The sequence below is a fragment of the Aspergillus nomiae genome (genome assembly GCF_001204775.2).
Source record: "Aspergillus nomiae NRRL 13137 chromosome Unknown contig00058, whole genome shotgun sequence".
NCBI classification, from domain to species: Eukaryota; Fungi; Ascomycota; class Eurotiomycetes; order Eurotiales; family Aspergillaceae; genus Aspergillus; species Aspergillus nomiae.
In genome coordinates this window covers 77,036-95,085 of record NW_015378113.1, presented here as the reverse complement: position 1 = coordinate 95,085, position 18,050 = coordinate 77,036, and the positions used below count along the sequence as shown (strand labels likewise).

The 18,050-nt window shown below is 50.8% G+C and overlaps 6 protein-coding genes across 6 annotated transcripts; 2 read left to right on the top strand and 4 right to left on the bottom strand.

Annotated features, from left to right (window-relative positions):
- Positions 1 to 287: 287 nt before the first annotated feature.
- ANOM_004594 (putative isoamyl alcohol oxidase) lies at positions 288 to 2,126 on the top strand (the record flags this gene model as incomplete). Its single annotated transcript, XM_015549851.1, has 4 exons — positions 288 to 535; positions 627 to 827; positions 885 to 1,277; positions 1,340 to 2,126. The coding sequence occupies 4 exons, from the start codon at positions 288 to 290 to the stop codon at positions 2,124 to 2,126; spliced, it is 1,629 nt and encodes a 542-aa protein (XP_015409132.1).
- Positions 2,127 to 2,710: 584 nt separating this feature from the next.
- Positions 2,711 to 4,855, bottom strand: ANOM_004593 (anion exchange family protein; the record flags this gene model as incomplete). Its single annotated transcript, XM_015549850.1, has 6 exons — positions 2,711 to 3,263; positions 3,304 to 3,592; positions 3,660 to 4,156; positions 4,218 to 4,305; positions 4,390 to 4,538; positions 4,635 to 4,855. The coding sequence occupies 6 exons, from the start codon at positions 4,853 to 4,855 to the stop codon at positions 2,711 to 2,713; spliced, it is 1,797 nt and encodes a 598-aa protein (XP_015409135.1).
- Positions 4,856 to 6,066: 1,211 nt separating this feature from the next.
- ANOM_004592 (uncharacterized protein) lies at positions 6,067 to 7,521 on the bottom strand (the record flags this gene model as incomplete). Its single annotated transcript, XM_015549849.1, has 4 exons — positions 6,067 to 6,332; positions 6,419 to 7,121; positions 7,208 to 7,281; positions 7,347 to 7,521. The coding sequence occupies 4 exons, from the start codon at positions 7,519 to 7,521 to the stop codon at positions 6,067 to 6,069; spliced, it is 1,218 nt and encodes a 405-aa protein (XP_015409136.1).
- Positions 7,522 to 8,543: 1,022 nt separating this feature from the next.
- Positions 8,544 to 9,742, bottom strand: ANOM_004591 (NAD(P)-dependent alcohol dehydrogenase; the record flags this gene model as incomplete). The annotated part of the gene is made up of 3 exons (XM_015549848.1): positions 8,544 to 9,473; positions 9,543 to 9,665; positions 9,725 to 9,742. The coding sequence occupies 3 exons, from the start codon at positions 9,740 to 9,742 to the stop codon at positions 8,544 to 8,546; spliced, it is 1,071 nt and encodes a 356-aa protein (XP_015409134.1).
- Positions 9,743 to 10,279: 537 nt separating this feature from the next.
- Positions 10,280 to 12,165, top strand: ANOM_004590 (FGGY-family carbohydrate kinase; the record flags this gene model as incomplete). The annotated part of the gene is made up of 3 exons (XM_015549847.1): positions 10,280 to 10,420; positions 10,489 to 11,052; positions 11,137 to 12,165. 3 exons carry the CDS (start codon positions 10,280 to 10,282, stop codon positions 12,163 to 12,165), a joined length of 1,734 nt encoding a protein of 577 aa, XP_015409143.1.
- Positions 12,166 to 13,337: 1,172 nt separating this feature from the next.
- Positions 13,338 to 16,898, bottom strand: ANOM_004589 (DUF3433 domain-containing protein; the record flags this gene model as incomplete). The annotated part of the gene is made up of 2 exons (XM_015549846.1): positions 13,338 to 15,142; positions 15,203 to 16,898. 2 exons carry the CDS (start codon positions 16,896 to 16,898, stop codon positions 13,338 to 13,340), a joined length of 3,501 nt encoding a protein of 1,166 aa, XP_015409159.1.
- Between the last annotated feature and the right edge of the window lie 1,152 nt (positions 16,899 to 18,050).

The following is an 18,050-nucleotide window of genomic DNA, read 5'->3' as shown; positions in this document are numbered from 1 at the left end:
GGCAAATCGTGAAGCGATATCCACCCCGTTCTCGACGGTTTGGTTCCTCCGCCCAGACTAGACGCGCTTGGGGAAACATCTCCGGACGCTGCTCATGAGGTTCCTGGCGACGATGCCTCCGCCACAGACAATAGATCAAGATGCCTCCCCTGACGCCTCGGTGTAGTGCAAAAGCGCAGAATTAATGTGCGATATAAATTCACCCTGGTCCGAGCCGTTGCGACCGTGAGATTTTTGTGCTCGTCGTAAATCCCTCCCTGCTTCCGCATTCTCTCCCCTGCACAACCATGAAGGGCTCCTGGATGTTGGCCGCCACCGCGGCGGCGCTCACTTCAACTGCGTTTGCGGATTACAACTGCCACTGCCTCCCTGGTGACAGCTGCTGGCCCTCCACGTCGTCCTGGGAATCGCTCAACACCACGGTCGGTGGTCGCTTGGTCGCAACCGTGCCTATTGGAAGCCCCTGCCATGATCCCAACTACGATGCCGCTGCTTGTGCGGCGTTGAAGTCCGACTGGACTACCCCACTGCCTCAGTATGTGCTACGAGTGATGGTTGCTTCATGATTGTCGCTTAACGCCTGCGACCCCGGCAATGAGAAGATACTAACGGTAGTCCCCGAACAGTCTCGAGTCTTCGTCCTCGATCATGCAGACCTACTTTGCCAACCAGAGCTGCGACCCCTTCACTGCGGAGTCCCAGCCATGTCTCCTGGGCAACTTTGTCAGCTACGCAGTCAACGTCTCGTCCAGCGACGATGTCATTGCCGCCGTGAAGTTTGCCAAGGAGAACAACATCCGTTTCGTTATCAAGAACACTGGTCATGAGTGAGTTTCCTACGGAATTGCCCTGCATCTGGACAAGGCTGACCAAGATTCCTCCAGCTATATGGGCCGCTCGACCGGCGCTGGGGCGCTCTCCGTGTGGACGCACCATCTGAATGATATTGAATACAAGGATTGGTCGGATTCGTACTACCAAGGTCCCGCATTCCAGGTTTCCGCTGGTGTGATGGGATACCAGATCCTCAACGCCGCCCATGCGAAAGGGCTGGCCGTTGTGACCGGCGAGTGCCCGACGGTCGGCCTCGCTGGTGGCTACATCCAGGGTGGTGGTCACTCGGCCCTGAGCACCAAGTTCGGCCTGGGAGCCGACAACACGCTGGCCTTCGAGGTTGTCACCGCCGACGGCCAGCTGGTCACGGCCTCTCGCACCCAGAACTCCGATCTGTATTGGGCTCTGAGCGGCGGTGGTGCTGGCAACTACGGTGTGGTCATGTCCGTCACCGTCAAGGCTCACCCTGACGCCAAGATCTCTGGCGCTGGCCTCCAGTTCGCAGCCACGGCCAACAACACCGAGGCCTTCTGGGAGCTGTCGCCAAGTTCCACACCCTGCTGCCCGAGATGACCGATCAGGGCGTGACGGTGATCTACCAGATGGTGTCGGGCATCTTTGCCATCAACCCCTTGACCGCGTACAACAAGACCGCCGACGACGTCAAGTCCATCCTGGCGCCCTTCACCACCGCCCTCGCGGACCTCGGCATCACCTACAAGGTCTCCTACACCGAGTATGACACCTATTACGACCACTACAACAAGTACATGGGCCCTCTGCCCTACGGCAACCTCGCGGTCGCCACGTACCAATACGGCGGCCGTCTGATCCCGCGTGACGTGCTCGAGAACAACCCCAGCGGCATGGCCTCCGTGCTGCGCAACCTGACCAGCCACGGCGTCGTCGCCGTCGGCGTGGGCATGAACGTCTCGCAGCCGGGCAACGTCTCCAACGCCATCTTCCCGGCGCTGCGCAACGCCGCCGTGACCATGCAGATCGGCACCAACTGGAACGAGACCGCGCCGTGGTCCCAGATGGTCGCGGACCAGTACAAGATCACCAACGAGTACGTGCCCCAGCTCGAGGCCGTCACCCCGGGCAGCGGCTGCTACCAGAACGAGGGCGACTTCCGCCAGCCCAACTGGAAGGATACTTTCTTCGGCAGCAACTACTCCCCTCTGCTCACCGTCAAGTCGAAGTGGGATCCCACCAACTTCTTCTACGTCCTCAAGGGTGTCGGCAGCGATGCCTGGACTGTGTCCGAGTCGGGCCGGATGTGCCGCGCCTAGTAATTGCTTTCCGGCGTTGTTTTCCTTTTTAAGTTACATAGACTTATAGACTGTGATCTTTCTCTGATACCTTGTGATACAAAAAGAATTTCTAATACACTATGAGAATTAATGAACATATCTTTCTATAATCCAACATGTCATCCATTTCCGTGTCTATATACTAGGAAGTAGACTTCCGTACAGGGAGAGTGAACGTGGAGACGAAAGCACTGCAGGACAGGCATGTCTTTTTGCCGCAGATCTTGGGTCAGCCCGTGGATCCCAAATATGAGCACAAGGTGATGACCCCACGTGTGTGATAAGGTTAAACCACGGCTCTTCCATGCATGAACCCTTCTCTATTAGGCACAATGTCCGTGTACTTGCTAGCATCTGTGGCGAACATGATCGCCAGTCGTAGTGGAGCATGTCGTCGGATCTAGCGTTGACCCAAAAATGGGACTCTATTAAGTACTATGCATTATCTAAACCAAATGACGATCATTCGAGACCCGGTAAGAGCTTCTATATGCCATGCCCCCGAACAATATCTAGTGTATTCTGCCCGGGCCGAGGTAGTCTTGCTTTTAAATCGATGGCTGTTAAACAAAGGATTCATTTTTTCGTCTCCGGGCGGCGGAATCGTCCTGTGGCTCGAAGAAATCGCCTCGTTCGAGGTCGCTCTCGCCCTGGCCCTGGGATGAATTTCCCGGTCTCCCACTACTGCTGCCCCCGGTGGGTCCCTTCTCATCCCTCATATCCGGGTGATCATACACGGTCGGTAATTCCTCATCGTAGCCATGCACGCCACCCACACTCTCCATAGTAAACGGACTAGCCGTGGGAGCGTCCAGCGCGTTAAGTTCCTCTGGGGAGAAAACCCACGGGAACAAGAAGGCGCGGACGGGAATAAGCAACAAGATAATAACAGGGAACCCAATAGCAGCGATAGTCTGGGTGATGGCAAAGGTGCCACCGAAACCAATCAGTTCAATAATGACAAACAGCCAGATGGACCAGCGGCGTTCCAAACGCTTCAGCGGATGCGATGAAGCAGTGAACCCGTGTTCCTGGGCTAGGAAGATCAGCTTCTGGGTGATACCGTTTCCCTCCAGGGCCTGGACGCCCATGACGAAGAAGAGCCCGGCTAAGACGCTGCGGGATCAGATGGATGACAATCAGCAGTGGCCCGGACATGGTGCCGAGGGTCATTATTCCCTGTGCGAGATTGCTGAACCGCTGTTCGACGACGTGGTCTATCACTCGCACCACTTTGCCCTTGTTTTCTTCGTTCTCGTCCGTGACGTGTCGCGTGACGCATAGCGACGCGGTGTGGAAGGGCGCTTGTGGGATCAGTCCGTTCGGCGCGGGAAGGCCCAGGATTCCTGCCACTCCTGTTGTGATCCCCAGGAGGAACATGTCCCAGTGGAATCCGGCGGGTTTCCGTAGGGGAAATTCGCTGCCTTGTGCGATGAGCGAGGAGACTGGGATCCAGGGGTCAGCACAAGTGTTGCAGGGATGAAAGGGAAGCATAAAGTGGAAGAGTCTTACCGTTGTGGTCAAAGTAAAACAAGATCGTCAACAGCAAGGCGAATGGGATAGCGAGGAAGATATCGCCGACGCTGAGATCCCAGAAGCGCACCAGCCAACCACGGTCCGCTGTGGGAAAGAAGGATTTGCTGATCGGGAGAGTCGAGACGCTCACGTCACGCATATGTCCGAAGTGAACAAAGCCCGTGAAGAAGACGATGGTCAGTACGGTGCCGTAGTCCTCGATGAACTTTCGAACCCAGCGATGGAAGAGGCTGCTTTTGCCGATTTCACCACAGACCCAACCGCTCATGAGAACTAGCAATGCCACCATGATGCTGAGATATGCGGACGTCTCCCCGTCTGAACCCCATTGTCGGGTGAGGACCTGGATTCCCTTCTGGAGATAGACGAACGCTACATAGAACCCGAAAATGTCGCATGAGAATCGAGTGACGTATGTCAATCCATTGCACATATTGGTAATGGCGATGATCCAGTGCATAATGAGTGACCATCTGCAAAATAAAACAGTGTCAGCGGGTCATACACTACCCCCGAGGCTGGAACCGCACTTACATGCCTATCCATGCCATGAAGCCCAGGTAATTGGTGCCTCGCGGTGCGATGATATCATAAACCGTGTAGTTGAAGACCGTGATCGGACCTATCTACATGGTTAGTGACCAAGCTCCTAAGATTCGAGAGTGATGCGTTAATGGACTCTATCCACAACAGACAGAACACTGACCAGTGACACCGACAATGACAAGCGGCTGGGCAGCGAACAAGGAAAACACCACTGCTCCAAGCACCGATGCGAGCAGGACTTCGTTCACGCCATAGTTCTGGTGGGTTTTTTCAAACATATCCAACGAGAAGGCCAGGGCCGGCAGGATGCTACGGCAGTATCAGTATTGCACCCAATATGCAGTCCTATTATATGGTCGGCGCATTGATGAATTCATCAGACGGATTCGTCGTCAATGTACCTACTTGGCAAAGAACATATAAACTGTCGCCGGAACCACTCGATAGTCCCACGCGTCGGTCCAATCACTTATAAAGAACGGAGCTCTCCTCTTAATGTCGTGAATCATGCCTCGGAAGAAGTGTATGCGCCACCATCTTGATTTCCTCGCAGACGTCGCGGCAGACCGACGAGTGGCGTGTCGCGACAAGCGTTCGGGGTCCTGTGAAGCGCTGGGATCGCCCATTTTGCGCCGGCCACCGAAAATGTGGTGTGGTGTGAAGATGCCTCTGGGCTGGAGGAGTGAACAAATAACGATGTTCTTATATAGACTCCACTCGGAATTAAAAACTGGAGATCTATACTCGGAGGGGGGAGTTCCGGTTGGGGAAGCGAATCGGCAAAAACACACCCTCTCAACAGGCAAATCAACAAGTACTACTATGATAAAATAAAATAAAAGAAGAAGGGGTAGGAGGAAAAAGAAGACGACGACAAGGTGTAGGACTTTTTTCTATTGACTAGTAGGAGATTTTCCCTTTTTTTAACCCTCGGGAAAACGCAGCTTTTTCTTCTGCCGCATGAGCCAGGGAGAATAAAGACTGGTGGAGGCGCGCCTTAGTTAGGCACTGGCCAAATAGCATGTCGAACTAAAACTCGGATCATCTGGAAGGCAAGAGAACTATTGGTGGCCAGAGTCGAACCTCGACGTGCCTGGGGTTCTGGCGTCGGGGTAAAAAGATTCAGAATTTATGAGATCGGAAAAGTTTTCGCGGATCCCGTGCCTCTCTCAACCCTCAAGAGCAAGGCCACCGATGCAAGCAGTATCAGTCGTAGTATCGACTATCTCTAAAGCTCATGTCTCAGAAGGCGAAGGGAGAAGAACAAGGCTATCTAAACAATCCAGGGAACTTCATAAAAACACCACCCAGCTGCTGAGCCAAATGATATCTTCACGGACCCGCATTTTCGTTTCTTGCCTCCCGAGGTGGAGATGACGCCAAGCAAAACTGACCGCAATCTCTGCCTTCATTGGACTGGTGGGTCAGTCAGAATGCTGCCCGGGCAGAAACTTGGCTGATGATGATTGAGTTGAAGAAGGCTTGGAATTGTTGACCATCGCTTGTCTGCAGTTCTTTGGTTCCTGGACCACTAAGCGGCTGACTGAGGTGGAATGATAGATTTACAATGGTTGAGCCACTTGCATACCGTCCATAGATACCGCCAGGTTAAAGAAACAGAAAAGAAAATAAAATAAAACTTTTCTATTTAGAATGGAAAGACAGCACATTATACATTACAGGATGAGTCAACACCCATGCCCGTCCAGCAAGAGTAGCAAATCAATTGGTGACATTTGGCTCGTTGGTATACAGGGATGCAATTGAACCCGGTACTCACATCGGTAATCGTACAGGTAAAGTGGAAACAAGAGTGAGCAGGGTGTCCACTCAAGCATTATGGACTATATGCTGGTGGCGTATCCTCTGCAGGGTCACCAGTATGCATGATTCCTTGCGACGGTAGAAACCTCCTGCCTGTGTAGACTACCTGGATTGGGAGCTCCAGCTTAACCGCAGCGTGGCCGTGCCCGGAAATAACCATATATATTTTCAGACTATATCTTCTGGAGACAAGCATGGAAGAAAATGATGGTGTTAGATATGCAGGATTGTGGCACTTGAATGTCATTTCTGCCTCACTCTCCCAGATACTCTCAGTACCTAAATTGATGATTAGCAGCTCCGTATATTAGAAGGCTATAGACTACCGAAAGTCCAAATATACTGCTTCCAAGGGATATACGAACCCATTTCTGATAGTGTCCAACGAGGAAAGCAAATCTTCCTCAGCTGGCTTGGGTAGGACTTGCGCGTTTCGAAGGTGAACGGAAAGGCGGCAGCATCACACGTCGCTGGTGATCGTCGTTGTGGTTGAATAGAGATAAATGTGCTGGCCTTAAGATTCGAGCGAACGATGCCATAGAACCGCGGCGGAGGTATTCGCATGGCGCCGCCGTTCTTCGGCGATCCGTATCGAAGCCGCAATCGTACTGATGTCGCAGCGCCCTCTTTCTCCGGCGAAAATTCAAGAGGCAGTGGCTCGTGGCTATAAACGTGAAGTTTCCCAGCCGGTTGGAGTAACGGACTACGGAAAGTCTTCAAGGCAGAAAGTTGGTATTCTCCGGGGAAGTCTTCGGTACAAACTGGTGGTTGCCGTCCCTGCGAAGCCCACAATGTGAACGGCCGAGTCGTTTCCACCACGCAGTGCCCTTCAATTAGGAACTGCGCGCGTATTCGATAGTCAATATTGCAGGTTCCCTTAGAACATGAGACCGCAGTCCGATGACTCGCTGGCGAGAAACTGATATGCAGCGATGAGGGGATTTGCTGGCCGTATTTGTTCGACACGGCGCCTGTTAGACTATTAGGCACTAGAAATCGGAAGTGATAGCATTGATCTACGTCGCTGATAATCTGCTGCTCTAGATAGGTGGCATTCAAGTTAATAATCTACTTTGTCGAATGCCCTCGGCACTGGTCAGCCATGGATCTCGTTCAATCCTATGTTCGATAAGACGCCATGCCTTTTGATAAACGTATGTGTGATAAAGCATTGTCGGGGATTCCCCCACAAGGTCGACATGGTTGAATAGGGTTCCTGCGATGAAGCCTGTCAGATATTAAGGCATAAATAGTGCTGTCGCGCTTTTGTCTGTTGCTAGGGTTGTTCTTTACCTTCTAAGGCTATTTTCACTATGCCAAATACCGGAGCTCTCTGGTCTTTTGACGAAACAACAACTGTCCCTTTGACGCCTTGACCGCTCTCGAAGATAGGAAGATGCCCGTGTTTGCGATGGCCCGAGGTCCATGGCGTAGTATTGGGGAATAATATATCTAGACTAACAGCCATTGTGATGAGATCAGGCTGTGCGGTCGCGTCGCAGAGACATGATCGAGCGATGCTCGTCCCTCCATCCATCTCACGATTTGCGGCTCCATCCTGCCATATATAAACGCCCTCGCAGCGGTGAGACTTGCATTGTTTACTGCATGGTCACAAGGATGTGCCAGGAAACGTCGCTTCTTTCTACTGACCAAAAGAATCCCAACCTACTCACTAGGTTCCCTCCGAAGAGGCGCCGAAACCCAAATGACGGATATACTACCGGCTACCAGCCGTCAGGACAAACGAGATAAATATTGGAGCGCACAATGGCAGCTACTTCCCGGGCTCGTTTGCAGTTGCGGTGTAACATAATGACGTCCAACGTGCATGCGACGAGTCCGATAGCTTGCTTGGCTGCAGGGTGACGTTTCCTGGAAACACGTCATGCTAGATAGCGAAGTTGGACAGGTAGGAGTAGACTGTGATCTAGAATCCGGTTCTACTGTTCTGTTTTGCCTGCCTGAAAAGTCCAACTTACAACGCAAGTGGCACTCTTAGCTGTTCGCTATGCCGCATACCCCACTAGCGGCATTCTTCTTTTTCACTTGTCGATCTGTAGAAATAAGCATGGTAATTATTTGGCGTAGTCTCCACGCTCTCTAGTGCATAGCCTGCGCAAAGACGAACAAGCGTGCGCCATTACTTAATATTGTACTTTGCCTACTTACCCCGCTATATCTTGTGTGTAGTAACAATGCCAGTTTAGCCTAATTAAGGAGAAAAAACATCCATCGATAGTGATAGCGTATTTTATGGAGTTATAGTGATAGGCAGCCTCTCCAATATGTAACTGTCATGTATGGTATATTAGGGTTTACATTATATAGTCAACCGATGACCCAGACATAATACAAAAGTCTTTGAATTGGTATCTTACCAGCATTAAATCCAGTACTCTATATATATATTTTAAACCAGATTGCTCATCACTGGCTAGGAGATAATGCCACCATCAAGAGCTACTATACAAAGAAGAGATGTACTGATCATACTCCGGGGCCCGCAATGAGTGTCTTGATCCCCTTCCCTGATCTCACCTCCTCAAACGCCTGTGGCGCATCCTCAAACTTGAAAACTTGCGTGATCAGCGCCTTGACATTGATTTTCCCGGCAGCAATCAGCTCAATCGCGAGCTTGTAATCGCCACTCGAATATCGGAAGCTCCCCCGAATAACGAGCTCCCTTGTGCATGCCGTCGTGATTGGAAACTTGACTTCCTCCTTGCCCATCCCTCCTTGAACATACGTTCCGCCAGGTTTCAAGATATGGATACCTGTGTAAACCGAGGGCTCTGCACCAGAGGCTTCGATCACAACATCCGCGCCTACTCCGAGTTCATTTTCTTCTCGAAGCCGAACGGCGTTATCAGCCGGAGAGGAGTCCAGGCCCGGGAGGAAATGAGCAGTTGCCGCGTAGGCACGGGCGAATTCCAACCGCTTAGTCTGTACATCAACGACAATCACCTTGGAGGCCCCAAAGGCTCGTGCCACCGCACAGCACAAGAGGCCAACGGGCCCTGCACCAAATACCACTACCGACTGTCCCGGCTGCAGCGCGGCCTGTCGAACGAGATGCACCGCAACACTGAGGGGCTCCACAACGGCGCCCTCTTGTAAACTGACACTCGGAGGAAGCCGGTAGCAAAAGTCCTCTGGAAGGACATAGTACTTGGCCAAGGTGCCGTCAAAGGGAGGAGTAGCAGCAAAGGCCATCTCGCTGCACAGGTTGTATTTCCCGGCTTTGCAGAACGTGCATCGCCGGCAGGGCACTCCTGGTTCTAGGGCCACACGATCGCCCACTGTCAGCGTTTTCACCTTGGAGCCAACCTTCTCGACTACTCCAGCCGACTCATGGCCCAGCACCATCGGCTTTTCAAGCACAAATTGGCCAATTCGGCCCCGCTGCCAGTAGTGGACCTAAACAGTAGTTCAGCCTGAAATCCTTTCCATTATTTTCTCCAAATATAAAAATGAGAAGGAGCCTACATCACTGCCACATATCCCAGTGTATTCAATCCTCACGGAAACATCGTAGGGCTCCAACAAGTCTGGTATCGGGCGATCCTCGAACTCAAGCTCTTTCACGGCTTTCAGCACCAGCGATGGGTTCTGGGACGGCAATGTCAGGTAAGGACTTGGAGTCACAACAGAGCTTTTAAATTTCTCACTTTCTCTTTGTTGATCATATTTTCTGGTCTGCCTTTTTTTGAAATATGCAGCTTTCGGTGCTCAAGAAAAAAAGCAAACAACACGGACACACAATTCGACCTGTCACACAAGAGGTCTTCCCTCCCTTTTAAAGCTCATCCTGGGGCGAAATCTACTAGCAATTTAGCATGATCCATTTCTCTAGATCATGAGGTTTGAGCTGTGGAGAGAGGAAGCTAGTACTCTCCACGCAGTGGACAGTATGGCTGTGATCGGGAATGGACGGCGTTTTGGCCGACGGGGCAGTGGATGCGTGTGGATCTCTGGGGAAAGAATGTGGATCCCCCGATGCATCCGGCCACCGAAACTCTTTGGAGCAGTTGGAAATCCAACGGCAAAAGACGCCGTTTGCTCCGTCTGGTATGTTCACCGGTCATTCTGGGGATCAAGTTCCATAGCACAGCACATTATCATCGCCAACATTCTGAAGTGGCCCGACTCTGGTCTCGAGTCTTAAGTACCATCGTAGCTCCCGTAGAATCCTAGAGTAGCAATTTCCTACAGAGCAATCCACCATGCAACTCCAACAGAGCTACTACATAGGCGTCGACGTGGGCACGGGGAGTGCACGCGCTTGTGTCATCGACCATACTGGAGAGATAGTCGGATTGGCGTCCGAAGATATTGCTCTCTGGCATTATGGACAGGTGTACTATGTGAGTTGTGCCCAACGTCTTATGTGTCTGGTGACGACCAACGGTTAACCTGGTGTATTGGGTAATAGGAACAATCCACCACAGACATATGGCGCTGCATCGGCTTAGCAGTGCGTCGCGCACTCGCCGGGAATAAAATCGACCCATCGCACGTCCGTGGCATTGGCTTTGACGCAACTTGCTCTCTCGCTGCCTTTTCCACCGATACCGACGAGCCCGTCTCCGTTACTGGTCCCGAGTTTAATAGTGAGCGAAACGTGATCCTGTGGTTGGATCACAGAGCCGGAAGCGAAACAGACAAGATCAATGCAACTGGACACAAGGTATTGAGCTATGTGGGAGGGAAAATGTCTATTGAGATGGAGATCCCCAAGATCCTGTGGCTGAAGAATAATATGCCGACCGAGACATTCGCAAAGTACAAGTTCTATGACTTGGCAGATGCTCTCACTCATATTGCGACCGGTAGTGAGACGAGGAGCTTGTGTAGCCTCGTCTGCAAACAGGGCTATCTGCCGAAAGAACCTGAGAAGGGCGCGGCCGGTGGATGGGCTGTGGACTTCTTCGAGACCATTGGACTTGGCGAATTCACAGAGAACAATTTCACTACAATTGGGGGAAAACATGGCCTGGTGAGTTGCATATTTCAAGGCGTATCCAACATTGGGTCGGTTCTTTCCAGAGGTGCCACAAGTATCTAATCAACGGTTGAACAGAATGGTCAACATCTCCATGCAGGAGAGCTCGCCGGCTATCTATCTGAGAAAGCAGCCAGGGAGCTAGGTCTACCAGTCGGCATCCCCATTGGTAGTGGTGTGATCGACGCCTATGCTGGCTGGATAGGCACCGTCGGGGCCAAGGTTGATCTCCCCAACAACTCTAGTGACAAGAGACAAGAGCTCTTTACTAGACTCGCTGCGGTGGCAGGAACGTCCACATGCCACCTCGTCATGTCGCCGAATCCGGTTTTCGTGCCTGGAGTTTGGGGACCGTATCGAGATGTTTTACTGCCGGATTGCTGGATGGCCGAAGGAGGGCAATCTGCAACGGGCCAGCTGCTCAAACATGTCATTGAAACCCATCCAGCATATAACCAGGCGAAGGATTTGGCAGAAGTGAAGAAGACCAACATTTTCACGTTTCTGAACGAGCATCTACGGGAGATGGCTGAGAAAAGCTACGCCCCCTGTGTTGCCTACCTCGCACGCCATTTCTTCTACTACGGCGACCTTTGGGGCAATCGATCTCCCATGGCCGATCCAAAAATGACAGGCTCTATCATCGGCTTGACAAGCGATACATCAATCAACAGTCTTTCAATCCTCTACTACAGCACGTTGGAATTTATCGCGTTGCAGACCCGGCAAATCATTGAGAGCATGAATCGGTCCGGTCATCACATTACCTCCATTTTCATGTCGGGATCTCAATGCCAGAATGACATCCTAGTCAACTTGATTGCTTCTGCCTGTGACATGACTGTTGTGGTTCCGTTTTATGTCAATGCAGCAGTGTGTCACGGCGCCGCGATGTTGGGTGCCAAAGCTGCCACCGCAGATGCGAAAGGAAACACGACCGACCTCCAAGAGATTATGGAGAAGATGAGCAAGCCAGGCAAATGTTTCTTTCCGAGTGAGGATGAGAGAGAGAAGAGTTTGCTGCGGGCAAAATACCACGTCTTCCTCGACCAATGTCAAAAGCAGAGAGAGTACCGGGCGCTGGTTGACCAGGTCCTGGCAAAGTGAGCCATGAGGGCTATGAGTTCACCAGCATAATGGAGGTCGCGCGACACTAGCAACTCAGTGGACATTGAATCAAACGATCACAAAGCGCAATGCGTCGTTGGCAACCTAGCGTTGCAGCATACCGTCACCTACCAAGATACCATCAATGGTCCAAGGGCCTAGATCAATACTCGCAAACAGGCATTCTATACTGACAAGAGGTGCTTGAAGCGAATTTAGCTAATTTCTAATTGTTCATGAATTTGGGCTAGATAGGGCAAAATGAAACATAATGATAACGTCTACCTTATGAGTGATTTACCCACTAGAAATATATCTTTAGGGACGCGGGGTATCCTTTTACAGAGGTGAATCTATATTTGCAGTTGTAGTACTTCTCTACGATGATCCAACATTGTATTATGATAAAGAAATAAATTAACAAGAACTGAGTAACTTGTGCATGGGGATCCATCGTGCTATATATAAGAATGCAAGTACGCGTCCAGTGATATATGGCGACGCCATGTACCCATGATAGCTGTTTGGATTGACCACTCAGGTTCACGACTTTAAGAAAATATATTCCAGGATAATAGAAATTTTGCAAAGCTTTCGTAGTAGATCCTCTGGAAGAAGCAAGAAAACATGAGGCTAAACTTAATGGAATAGTGTCAGGGGGAAAAAAGAAAAGCAAAAGATTAGTGCATCATCCGTGAATCGAACACGGGCCTCATCGATGGCAACGATGAATTCTACCACTAGACCAATGATGCTGCTGAGCTATTGGCTCTTGATGGAAGAATCTGGCTTATTTGGTTTTATATTCCAAGACAATATGGTACAGTGCACGGCATAAGAATTAGGTGAGCACCATGGCTACGTTGCTGTATAAAAGAAACTATCACTCCCCGATCTTCCCCATGTAAAACTACGCCACCGGTAGGTATTTCCATATAACAGAGCGCTGAATCGTACTTCAGGAATGTTGTCTTTCACTCTAATACACTCGTGGAACTCGGTGGACTCAGCCACGGGACAGAGAAGTAAAGGGATACATGTGTCCATGGTCGGACAAAGTAGCTTACCTTCTAGTGGTACAGTTCTATTAACGAATTGGCGCTAGATGAGTAGAATTCACTAATCTGCAACGTGGTGTCAACTGAGATTCGAAACTATATACTTATGTATTGTTAACTATCGCTATGTACAGGCATATTCTGAACAACAGGTTCTTTTGGGGGCATATCGTGGACTGCGGACTCCCCTGTAACACTCGGCTCCTCATCCAGTGCATATGTCCCCTTCCCATTTTCCATACCCGTCCTGATCAGAGCGTATCTCTTGTCTAGCTTCATCAGATGTGCCGCCCGTTCAGATGCACTCCACGACGAAGTGTCTCGGAAATCGTCCAGCATCTTACTCTTAGCAATCCAGGGAATCATTGAACCAATTGATCGGGGACTCCGGGGAAAATCAAACCGCCTCTTTCTGGTGATAAACACATACATGAGGACAAATGTGTCGAAGCCTATAATCAGGAAGACAACGATAAAAGCCGGCCGAACCGGAATAAAGGACATGAAGGTGTCGTAAATAGTAGCATCGGGAATCCGTACGGGCTTTGACAGGCGATTGAAATGAAAGTCACGATGGAGCGTGACATCGGCAGCAAAGACTGTCTGGTAGACTAGGGTTGCCGCCTCGATCAAGAGGTCAATATCGATTGTAGTTAGGTCATTTGTGTTCTGCTGCTTGTACACATGGGCAGCCAAGAGTCCGAACCAATTCTGCAGTATTTTATGACGGCTCTTTGGAGGATACTGGGTGATATTAGACTCAAGTGGATTCGCGAATGCTCTGTTGTAGTTAGCCAGGCTTGCAGTGATATTGGCCAGTACGGGGCCCTCCGTGATGTCGGTTCCGTTCATAGCATCATAGGTCTCCACATATCCGCGAAGGTCGAAGGTGGCAAGAAAGGTTTGGATCGTAGCACTCGACTCGCAGTACAGGGTTGCAATGTTCCCTGTTGGAACTTGATCAAGCCCCGCCTCATTCAATTGGGCAACGACCAGAATGCCAGGCCTTCGGCATAGGGGATGCCTTTGGTCTGATTCGGTCGGGGCGATGAAGTCAACGCTAACCGGCGCTTTCGAGCCACCAAGGGCTGATTCTTGCGCACGGACTCGACAGGTTGTGTTCGGATGCCCGGATGGGGAATACTGCCAATAGGTCGGACCTGAGAGAATGTCTTGGGAATGGCCGTGTGCCGCAGAAAGGAGTTGGCACGTTAGGTTGGCACCGATGCCGACCAACGGACTGGTAGCCCATTGGTCTTCTGTCATGTTCGACTGCACGGGAAGCAGGGAGTGAGAGGTAGTGGTCCAAGGAAGTATAGGTATACCGGTGTAGATACTGCTCTGGAAAAGATCGGCCTCCGCCAAGATCCAAGTGTGATTGCCGGTAGTATAGGATCGATGGTCATATTCCGATTCGATAATGTTATCGGTGGCCATCGGGGAGTATTCCAGCGAGAAGAGAGCGCTTGCAAGAATAGTCAGAATCGTGTTGAGAATACACGTCAAAGATACAAGGCCAAGCAGTAGGTAACGACGATTGAAGCATTTTAGCGCCACGGCAAATGGGCTCTGAGACCCATAGTCTAGCAGAAAGGAGGACCGAGCAGTTGCGTTGCCTTTTTGAAGTATGAACCAAGGCTCCAAAATAGTGAAGTTTTGGTATACCGATATATACAATCCCCGTATGAGAGCAGCACTCGCGGGAGGAAGCAGCATCCATATAATTCTTAGGTCGTCTACTTTGATATCAGTCAAAGGTGGGAAATACCCGTACTGCCAGGACTTCGACATAATAACGAGCATGCCTCCCAGCGCGGCAAGGAATGCTGAAATTTCTAGGATGAAGATAGGGATCATGAGGAAAGGGGGTGGAGGGTCGGCCCTTCGTCGAGATTTCTGTTGGCTTCGATGAGTGGAGTCTGTAGTATGTCAATATCAACTCCATCGGTTCGCAGTCCCCCCAGCTCAGCGCGACTTACCATCAGGAAAGGATATTACCAGACGCTGTCCTTGACTAGTTTCCCTCCAGCTACAGCGGCCTCTGCTTAGAAAGGACCGAAGCTGCCGTGTCGTCAACACTTCCAATTCCATCTGGGACAGCATCTCCAGGCTTGGAGCATCAATGACATCTGTAGCTATGCAACACATCGATGCGATCGAAGCAGGGTTGTCGCTCAGAAAGTTTGGACGACGTGGGTACAGATAGAGGAGACTCGCAACCAGCACCACTCCAAACGTGAGAATCATGGCCGATATGCGGACACTACTCTGTTGGACAAGTAATGCGACCCGTTGAACAATACGGATCCCCTCAACATGAACAGTTTGCCGAAGGTCAAAGGTACGGCTCATCAAAGGGACAAAGGACTGGCTGATGGCTGCGTCAACTTCGGACCATATATCACCTTGGGACAGCATCCCGTACTGATCGTCCACAGTGTTGGAAGCGACTGCCATGCGCAGCAGTGAGCTGCTAAACATTGCTGTATCGAAGCTAGTCTCTGACAGATCTGTCGTGGTATCTGATTGTACATCGACCAAAGCGACCGAGCCATTCGCATATAATGTGATCTCTGCCTCGGCCATCATATAATTGACGCTGCACCCAAACGGACTGAACCCGTCTGAGGACTTGTTGGAACCATGTTGTGCGTTTAATACCACCTGATTCGCATGTACCGCCACCCCAACTAGGTCAAATTGCCCACAGATCTTTGGGTTCTCGTTCCATTGCAGCAGCTTCCAATATTGTACCTGGGGAGTGTCCATCTCATCTTGATCGGACCGCGCGGTACAAGTGTCGAGAGCCCCGGCGACATCTGCCAGTCGAGTACTGCCTTGATCTAACAGAAAAACCTCAGATAGAGGCAGCGCTTCCTGATCCCTCTCCAGACGTGACAGACCCGCCAATAACCCATCGCCGTCGATGTAAGCGCACGATACATCGGCCCAATATACAGATTGGTTCAGCCTCCACATGTCATCCTCGGATCCGCTATTCCAATATGTCTGAACCGGAGGCATCGCATATCGTCTGGATCCAATTACATCGCTTGCCGAATGGACGTTGTCGATGGTGAGGGATTGATTCACTGCATTGTGAAACGTCCAGTATATATGCGTGTCTAGATTGATAAGCATGGGCCAAGTTTTGAGGGTTTGCGGGAGCTGCATAGAGACCACCTCTGCGCTGACCAGGTTACCTAGGACTGCCGGAAGTATCAACTGTAATGCAATACTCAGGATTGACACGCAAAGAGCCACCCAATGCCGGTTGCGGGCGGCCTTAAATGGGGTCGTTGTGAAATGGCCGAATACATAGTTGAGAAGCAGTACATCAGCTGAAGCGCCTTTGGGATTTGATAATAGGAAGTATGGCTCAAGTCGAAGAGCATCGTACTCGGTGAAGGACCACATAGCACCTATTATGACACCCATCACCATCGGCACAAAGGTGTATGCCACTTGTTGCGCCGTAGCTATGTCCTCGGTTGAGCTAAAGATCGCGAGCCCGCCTCTCGCAGCACTACCCAGGTAAATTCCTCCTATCGTGATCAACATTGTTAACATGAGCGCGGCCAGCGAGCCCAAGTAAATGCCGCGAAGCGTGGCAGGACGCCATCCCGGCGCTCGATGCTTGTGTGGCATCCCGATAAGATTCTTCCATTGTCGCATTGGTTTTATTCTGTCTTTGATTAGTCAATTAACGACTCGCATTATGGATGTTGTCGGAGACAGCCGAATGAGTCGCAGCAGAACGCCTTCGATATAGGGAACATCGCCAGCGAAAGTCTATCATGGACCGTAGTGGGACAGTTGCGTTTCCAGAATAGTCTGTGAAACGTTTCCAGTGGTCCCTAAGCGTTGAATTATCTCGCGATCAGAAGGGTAGCAGTGTTGGCCAGTTTCAATGCATTTCCGGGCGGAGTAAAAGGGGCAGAGAAGAAGGATGATACGTATGACATTCAGCTTAGCAGTGAGATTTTCCTGTGGCTTGACGAGAACCCTTTAACTTGACAGGGTCTCGCCTCCATCCAGTGGAACCCAATCGGTAAAGACCATGGCAATGAGTGGGTCTAGACAATCTCGTTGCCTTCGTTCCGTGCTCTCTTCTTGTCATCGGTTCCCATACGAATGTAACACCACTGGATCTCTCGACGCCATAAAGAGGCTCAAAATGGTCGGAGAAAGAGTTTATTGGAGGTGATTTCGTAACCCAACGTGTTCTAGAGCCTCTTCGCTCTTTTGACTCATTTCATGGCCAGAACCGGTGATACTTGTGGCGGCAGTGCTGCTGGCCCCAAACTTTATTGCCAAGTCTAATGGCTTTAGCTTGAAACCGCGCCTCTTTCAGCTGGAACAGGGAACAGAATCCCTTTGAAAAACAACACCTTATCCCCGGTCCCACTAAAGCAGTGCCGTTCCTTTGAGCCTTGGTGCTCGTGCTAACTCCACTCTCGGTGTCACGTGTGCATCGCAACGTTCTGATGAACGATCCATTGGCTCGAGGATTCAAGAACATTGCCATGATACAGCTAAATGGCGGTCCGAGGTGGTAAAACTGCCAGTAGGTAACTTCCAGGAGGGTTTCCACTCCGTGCAGCGCTCAACATACACAGTAACAGTTTAGTCGCAACTAGGGCAAAGACCCCCTCAGATTAGGCAACGGCCGACCATACCCAATTAGGTAAACCCTATAGGGTACAAGGTCTCTAAAATATTACCTCGGTAGCATGGATCGCCTTACTTGATCTTGTTATTTTCCTACCTTCTGGGATGCGTGTCACAAAGAGGATATGAACTGTCTCTGTCCGTTTCGGTTGGCGT